A 9,224-nucleotide genomic window follows, 5' to 3' on the forward strand; every position below is an offset into this window, starting at 1 on the left:
AAAAAGGATATATGCATAGTTTCAAAGTATCTCATGCAAGATATGCAGTAATTACGAATGGAATATAGACAAACAGAATAATGAACAAACATTTCACCAAAAAATATCTATGAATGGCCAATAAATACATGAAAATATGCTTTATATCATTATTCATTAAGGAGATGCAAGTTAACACAAGGAAATACACCTAGTAGAACAGACAGAATTAAAAAGTCTGTTAACTGCTGGCAAGGATGTGGATCAATTGTAAATTGCATACATTCCTGCTGGGAATGTAAAATGGTACAGCTACTCTGGAAAACAGTTTAGACGCAGTTTAAACATACGTTTACTGTAAGACCCAGCAATGCCACTCCTAGTTATTACCCCGAGAAAAATGAAAACGTGTATCTATCAAAGAACCAGGGACTTCCCTGGTGGTGCAGTGGTTAAGAATCTGCCTGCCAATGCAGGGGACATGGGTTCTACCCTGGTCCAGGAAGATCCCACATGCCGCGGATCAACTGTGCACCACAACTACTGAAGCCCGCATGCCTACAGCCCATACTCCGCAACAAGAGAAGCCACTGCAATGAGAAGCCCGCACACAGCAACGAAGACCCAACGCAGACAAAAATAAATAAAATACAAATAAATTTATTTTTTAAAAAAAAGAATTATATGTGGGGACTTCTCTGGCGGTCCAGTGGTTAAGACTCCACACTCCCAACGCAGGGGGCACTGGTTCAATCCATGGTCGGGGAACTAAAATCCCATATGCCACATGGGGTAGCCCAAAAAAAGAAAAAAAAAAAAAAAAAAGAACTACATGTGAAGGTTTATAGCAGTTTTAGTCATAACAGGCAAAAACCAGAAAGAACCCACACGTCCATCAGCTGGTGAACAGATAAACAAATTGTGGTATATCTATACAGTAGAATACTACTCAGCAATGAAGAACAAACATGAATTAATCTCAAAAACATTACACGAAGTGAAAGATACAGGATGCACACAATACTGTAAATCAACTATACTTCAGTAAAAATTTTAAAAGATACCAGATTCAAAAGGTTACATACATACTATGTAACACCTATATATAATATTGTAGAAAACGCAAAACTGTAAGAATAAAATTGAGATCACTGGTTCCCAAAGGCTGAAAATGAAGGACTGCAAAGGGGAATGAGGGCACTTTTAGAGAGAGATGTTCCATATATAGATTGTAGTGGCAGTTACACAACTATATCCATTTTTCAAAACTCACTGAAAAATTTTATTGTACGAAAATTATCTCAATAAATCTGACATTAAAAAGGAATCAGTGTAACTCTCCATATTAACAGAATAAAGGAGGGAATTCCCTGGCAGTCCAGTGATTAGGACTCTGCACTTCAGCACTGCAGGGAGCACGAGGTCAATCCCTGGTCAGGAAAATAAGATCCTGCATGCCACACAACACGGCCAAAAAAACCAAAAAAAAAAACAAAAAAGAAAACAAAGAAAAAAAACATACAATAATCTTAATAGAGATTTTTAAAAAGCATTTGACCAAATTCAATATGTGATAAAACTCTCAGAAAACTAGGAAAAAATTTTCCATCATCTGATACAATATATCTATAAAAAGCCTACAATTATCATCACATATAATAAGGAATACTGAACACCTTCCCACAAGTTCAGAAATAAGATGTGGATGCCCACTATCACAACTTCTAACCTACATAGCAATGGAGGTCTATTATTTGTGATGAGAAAAAGAAATCACAAGTGTTCACTTTAAAACCATTTGTTAAGCTAAATAAAGAAGTCTTTATTCACTCGTCTGTATGTGTTATATTTCACAATAAAAATATAATGTTTCAGGCTTCCTTGGTGGCACAGTGGTTAAGAATCCACCTGCCAATTAAGGGGACACGGGTTCTACCCTGGTCCGGGAAGATCCCACATGCTGCGGAGCAACTAAGCCCATGCGCCACAACTACTAAGCCTGACCTCTACAGCCCGAGAGCCACAACTACTGAGCCCTCGTCCCACAACTACTGAAGCCCACGTGCCTAGAGCCCGTGCTCTGCAACAAGAGAAGCCACCGCAACGAGAAGCCCACACACAACGAAGAGCAGCCCCACTCAGTGCAACTAGAGAAAGCTCGCACACAGCATCGAAGACCCAACGCAGCCCAAAATAAATAATAATAAATAAAATAAATTTTTTAAAAAAAATATATATATTGTTTCCAAAAAACTTTAAGGAGGCCTAATCCAATGACCTAGCAATTCCACACAACAAAAATTAGGCATATATGTTCACCAAAAGATCTACAGTAGAATGTTCACAGCAGCACCATTCAGAGTAGCCTACAACTGGAAAGTATTCACTCATTAAGAATTGAATTAATAAAGAAAATATAGAATATTCTAACAACAGAATGCTGTATCATAATGAAAATGAACAATCTACAAGTACATGCAACAATGTGGACCAACTTCATAAACATAATGTTGAATGGGAAAAGGCAATCAAAAAACATATTCATATTTCACATAAAGTACAAAACAGGTGAACTAATTTGTGTTGCTAGAAGTCAAGATAATGGTTACCCATGGGTGGGTGTCAGTAATAAATGAAAGGAAGGACTTCTGGGTACTGGTAATATTATTTCTTGATCTGGTTGCTGGTTACATGGGTGTATTCAATCTTTGAAAATTCAGTGAACTTGGATACCTTGGAATATGTGCAGTTTTCTGCAAATTATACTTCAATAAAGAGGATTTTTTTTCAAAGAAAAGAAAAGAAAGCCTACCCATTGGAATAAAGAGTCCACCATCCTCTATCTCTTCCTCAGCTTGGTGAGCTAGAGTCCTGAGTGGCTTTCCTTGAGGAGAGGCACAGACATCTGGCTGAGATGATTTCCTAGGCTGGGCTGCTGGTTTTGCAGAGTGACTGTCTGATGGTAATGAAGGCATCTCCCCTCCAGAATGCATTTGAGATTTTCCTGAAAGAATCACAAATATTGCTCCACACTTTGTCCATTCTCAATTATACTCTGTTGTAAAAATCAGCATCTTGTTATAAAGTCCTTTTTAGTTAGATAACTTCATTAATGACGCATTTACTATACAGGCATTCCTCTCTCTTAAAGACAGTATCCTAAAAAAAATATTGAAATCAAAGCTCAGGTCCAATTTACTCATCGGTAATGTCAGGGAATCGAACTAGGTAATCGCTAAGGTCTTTCTAGTTCTAACATGCATTTTTTTCCCTATGAAAAAATCATATCCGTAATTGTAGGGTGGGGGGAGATATATTCCTGGTAACAAAGGGACATTTTATACAGATGACCATTAACATCACATTTAATCAACTATAAATGATATAGGACTTCCCTGGTGGCTCAGTGCTTAAGAATCCACCTGCCAATGCAGGGGACATGGGTTCGTGCCCTGGTCTGGGAAGATCCCACATGCTGCAGAGCAACTAGGCCCATGCGCCACAACTACTGAGCCTCCATTCTAGAGCCTATGAGCTACAACTACTGAGCCCACATGCCACAATTACTGAAGCCTGTGCACCTAGAGCCTGTGCTCTGCAACAAGAGAAGCCACCACAATGAGAAGCCCGTGCACTGCAGCAAAACGTAGGCCCCACCCTCTGCAACTAGAGAAAAGCCCGCTTGCAGCAACGAAGACCCAATGCAGCCAAAAATAAATAAAACTTTTTAAAGATATACATTATAAAATGTCCTGAACTTTCTGACTCTGTAAGATCAATCTTACAAAGCATTAGAGTAAAAATCACCATAACATTATAAATACATGGTTATACAGTTCATTAGACAACTTTCTCCTTTCCTCACCTCAACTCTTTTGTTTGTTTGTTTTTTTGGCTGAGCCGCATGGGTTGTGGGATCTTAGTTCCCCAACCAAGGATGGAACTCAGGGCCCCGGCAGTGAGAGTGCTGGGTCCTAACCACTGGACCGCCAGGGAATTCTCTCCTCACCTCAACTCTTAAAGAGTGTTACCTTTCTTTCCATTTTTCGTGAGGGGCATTAAAAAGACAAAGAGGGGCTTCCCTGGTGGCGCAGTGGTTGAGAGTCCGCCTGCCGATGCAGGGGACGTGGGTTCGTGCCCCGGTCCGGGAGGATCCCACATGCCGCGGAGCGGCTGGGCCCGTGAGCCATGGCCGCTGGGCCTGCGCATCCGGAGCCTGTGCTCCGCAACGGGAGAGGCCACAGCGGTGGGAGGCCCGTGTACCAAAAAAAAAAAAGACAAAGAAACATTCATGCAATATCAAAAGCAAACATTAGAATCAAGCTGTCATAGGAACAAGAATACATACAGGCTTGTGTATACACAGAAGATCTATAGAATATACACAAGGCATTGTTAAATAGTGATTGCTTCTGAGAACTTGGAAAACAAGAGGACAAAGTGAAAGGGTGCCTAACTTTTCCCTGTGTACTTTCTGCATTTAGGAACTTTTTTTCCATGTTTGTGTATTACATAGTTGAAAAAAATTGTTTTTCAAAAAGAGATCAAATTATTTGTTACTGAGCCCCATTCAAAACAGATAACACTTTTTAAGACTGTTATCCCATCAACATTAGCAGTTTCAACTGGTATACACAAGATTTTTAATTGGAGGACACCCTGTCAACAAAGAAAAAAAGCCTTTATTTTCAACTAAAGTATGAATGAATCCTTAATTCTATTTACTCTCAATCTTACTTCCTTTACTTCAGGAGCCCATGATTAATTCACAATGTCAAAAACGCTAAAAGCTGTGGTTTTAATAGGGACTGTACAACGAGTTGAATTCTAAATCCAACAAATCAAAAGTTCCCCTAAGGGGGCTTCCCTGGTGGCACAGTGGCTCAGAGTCTGCCTGCCAATGCAGGGGACACGGGTTCGAGCCCTGGTCTGGGAGGATCCCACATGCCGCAGAGCAACTGGGCCCGTGAGCCACAACTACTGAGCCTGCACGTCTGGAGCCTGTGCTCCGCAATGAGAGGCCGCAACAGTGAGAGGCCCGTGCACCGCGATGAAAAGTGGCCCCTGCTCGCCGCAACTGGAGAAAGCCCTCGCACAGAAACGAAGACCCAACACATCCAAAAATAAATAAATAAATTTATTTTAAAAAAATGTTCCTCTCAGGCACATTTCTTATAAGAGGGAGGAACTTAAATCAATAGCACAGCAGAGCTTTCTCATTAATCAACAATTGTTAATAATTTTTAGAATTAATGTCTAACATTTAAAAACTGAACTGATGCAAATGATTTTTTTTTTTTTTTTTTTTTTTTGCGGTACACGGGCCTCTCACTGTTTTGGCCCCTCCCGTTGTGGAGCACAGGCTCCGGATGCGCAGGCTCAGCGGCCATGGCCCACGAGCCCAGCTGCTCCGCGGCATGTGGGATCTTCCTGGACCGGGGCACGAACCCGCGTCCCCTGCATCGGCAGGCGGACTCTCAACCACTGCGCCACCAGGGAAGCCCCGATGCAAATGATTTTTTAAACAAACATACCAGAATCTTTACATCTAAGCAAAATACAGAAGTTCACTTTGGTAGGTAGAGCTTCCATTGATACTTTTTCCACCTCAAACAGTTGGAACTACTTCAAAACTGTCCCTACAGTTTATCAGCTGCACCATACTCTACATAGAGAAGATATTCCTTTTCTCTGCAAACTTTTTTTTCCTGATCCCATCTCATTGCTTCTCAATTTAATTCCCCTCCTACAGAACCCCGTAGGATCCCACTCTTCTTTTCCTCATCAATCTACTAGATGCCAAAGACCTTAGAAAGAGAAGTCAAGAAGGGTAAGAGAGGGACTTCCCACTCTTAACCTCTCAGTGGTTAAGAATCTGCCTTCCAATGAAGGGGGACGTGGGTTTGATCCCTGATAGGGGAACTAAGATCCTACATGCCGCAGGACAACTAAGCCCGCACGCTCTGGAGCCCACACACCGCAACAAAAGATCCCACATGCCTGCCGCAATGAAGATCCCACGTGCCGCAACTAAGACCCAATGCAGCCAAAGAAATAAAGAAGGGTAAGAGAGAGAAGTAAAAGCCTTATTCAGAGCACAGCTGTAACTTGTTTACTGCCAGTCTAACAACTTCAAATTGATGACATGAAAATAATTAGCTGAAAACTGTAAAAACCAACTAATTTTAAGCTGAAATCTGCCTAAGTTAATCATTTTTAGAAGGCAAAGAAAGGAAAAAACAGCTTAAGTTGAAATCAGGGTCCATAAATCAATTTTAAAAGAACAATTAAAATTCTATGAGAATAAACATCAATATAGAGAAAGGTTTAATCACTAGCACCTGCAATCTGGAAACATGATTTAACAGTGTATATCAATTATAACACAATGCTGACACTTCAAAATAACCTAGATGTTTTTTCTGTTTTCTTCCCCCACATAATCATAATAAAAAAACCAAAATGTCACTTAAAAGAAAGCAAAACAACGAAAAGAATATGCACTAAATTATAACAGTAATTACTCTGAGCAGTAAGATTATGGGTGATTTTTATTTTCTTCTTTCAACTTTTCAATATTTTCCAAAACGCACATGTATGAATTTTCAATCTTCCTTCTTTCCTCCTTTCCGCTTTTTATGTGACATTTCTATTTGGCTGAAAAAAGTTACTTGGGGGGAAAAAAGGAGTCATAATGTACTTCTCTTACTGGTATTACTTGTATATACAGCTAATTGAAGTACAAGGTGGGAGAATCAACGGGGTAGTAGTATTACAGATAATCCTAAAAAATAAATGTTTATTTATCTACACTTGGATATTTGTAAACTGACCACTGAAAATCTCTCTAGATTCCACTCCTCAATAGGTGAGTGACTTTGAACCCCTACTTAATTTTACATACCTTCTCTAGCACTTTAATCCTGCATTTTCCTCCATTTCCTCCTGTCTTCATATCACAAATACAACCTAGCCAAGGAAAAAGTTCCATAGTCTTGCTGCCCCCTCTAACGATTTCCATTCTCCCATGGCACAAATTATTACTGGGGCTTTCATCCCTCCCTCTTTAATGCCATCATTTGATTTCCTTTTTCTAAAAGACTCTCCTAAATCTACTCTCAAAGATCATCAACCTTTAAATGTAATATTTTCTCAGGCATCATTTTATCTCCTTTGTCACTAAATTTTAAATGATGTATCTGTTCTTAAAACTCTCCTCCCTCCTTGACTTCCCCTATTACTTCTCCAGTTTTCCCTTCTCTGTCATCTTCTTCCATGCTCCTTTCCATGAAGAAGAACCACAATTAACACATTTCTAGTCCTACCTCTTACCAACTGAGATTGAGAAAACTCCAATCTCAATTTTCTATTTTCCCTTGATGGCACCTCACACTCCATATATCTAAAGCTGAACTCATTTCAACCCCCTCAAATACCTTCCTCGTGAAGGCATGCTTCACCATCCCCAAGTCCAGTTATCTTAAACGGTATCAGTCTCTGAGTAATATTAATTCTTTCTTTGTAATGTCTCTGAGATATACCCTTTCTTCTCTATCCTTACTGCCAACATCCTACACCAATACTTTATACAGTCTCAAGGGCATGGCAGCATGGCTCTGTATAGTAATCTGGATCTATCCTTTCTATCTGAAGCCCTGCTATCCTCCCACACAAACACAGCACTTCTACGTGTTTGTAGAAAATGCTATTCTGCCTCCACTCCTTCACCCCAATCCGTCCAATCCTATCAATCCAAGTTCTGATTTCAAAAATCCTAATTACTTGTACCACACTAGCACTTAATCACATAATATCTTAAACTGCTCCAAATGAATTATCCATAATTCATTTGGAGCAGTGTCTTGTCTTCCCAACTAGACTATAAGCTTTCTGAGGTCAGAACTATGCCTTCTGCTTCTTTTGTTAATTGGCTATAACCTTCAGGAAAAATTGAAACACTTAAGTGTGAAAAACAAAGCCCTTCACAATCTAAACACAATCTACCACTCTGAAGATATCTCTCACTACCTCTTCTGCTTCTGCCTCTGCCTCTGCCCAGACTGTTCTTGGCCTAAGATACTCCATGCCACCAGTCCATCAAACCACAACTCATCCTTCAAGTCCTAAGGGTTATGTCACCTCTGTAGATGCAGGCGGCAGTCTCTCCCTTTAAGCCACTGCCCCTCCTCAAGGCCCACTTCATAAATACTTACCAAATCACAAAAGGCCATACATAGTTCATCCCTCCAGAAATGATGAAAAGATAAGAGAAACGAAAGGATACAGAAGATGATCCAGGAAATGGCAGGGGAGAAGAAAGTTTCCACCCATTCATAACGTTCAACGCTGACCCTTACAAGCACCACAGCTCCAATTCCATAGCAAATCAGCATCCTCTTTCAGAAACGCTATTTTGTAAAGGCACTGCAGAGAGTGCGATGACAACAGCAAACGCAATGGCAAGCGGGTACTGACAAGGAAAATGTAACCTAAGACCTTCCATATCTTACCTCCTTCTTCCTTGAATTCTTCACTAGGATCTCCTGAAAAAGGCTCCTTTGCGATAAGATGATCACCTCTGTCTTCTTGAGCAAGTGACCCAGGCCTGAGTGTAATTTTCTTCCCTCTCCTTGAACTAGTGGCCTGGAGTTTTCCTTTACCAATGTGTATATTTAGGGGCTGGGAAGACTCCAAGGAAGGTAGGGTGATTCCCTGAGAGATGGCCACATCGACAGCTTCTACAACTGGTGTGTTTGTGTCCTCGGTGAGCATCCCAGAGCTCAAAGATGGGTCCTCCATACCAAGCTGACTTCCTGCATCCTGCACAGACTGCACTTCAAGGCCAGCTGCTCTGCCGTAACTTGGACCCCAGGACACTGACACTGACCCCAGGTCTTTAACTTGGTCAGATTCTGGTTTAACAGCTGACTCTAGGTCTAAGTCATCTTCCTCCTGGTTGCCCTGATGCTGTGGGGACTCTGTCAATGTAGTTCTTCTCTTCTTACAGGGCAACATTTTGCAAGTCCCACTTCTGTTCCATCCTGAAAGGATAAAGGCAAGTTCTTATCACCTTCCTATTAATTAATGATAATAACATTTCCTCAAATCTTTTCACTTATTCATGTTCAATCATGAACACGGTACTTTACACCAAATGCACAATGTCCCATTAGGTGGAAGATGAGAGACAGTGTTAGACTACCTGAGTTCAAATCCTAACTCTATTACTGATTAGTGTGTTATCT

General features: G+C 40.6%; 1 protein-coding gene across 1 annotated transcript in view; it reads right to left on the reverse strand.

The window, feature by feature from the left end:
* Positions 1-8,994, reverse strand: part of GON4L (gon-4 like) — an 87,127-nt gene extending 78,133 nt beyond the window's left edge. The window contains exons 1-2 of the mRNA XM_065875065.1: positions 8,490-8,994; positions 2,792-2,983 (exon numbers count right to left, since the gene is read on the reverse strand). Of these exons, the coding sequence (XP_065731137.1) occupies positions 2,792-2,983; positions 8,490-8,994 (697 nt within the window). The remainder of the gene's footprint in view (positions 1-2,791; positions 2,984-8,489) is intronic.
* Between the last annotated feature and the right edge of the window lie 230 nt (positions 8,995-9,224).

This window comes from Phocoena phocoena, chromosome 1 (genome assembly GCF_963924675.1).
Source record: "Phocoena phocoena chromosome 1, mPhoPho1.1, whole genome shotgun sequence".
NCBI lineage: Eukaryota > Metazoa > Chordata > Mammalia > Artiodactyla > Phocoenidae > Phocoena > Phocoena phocoena.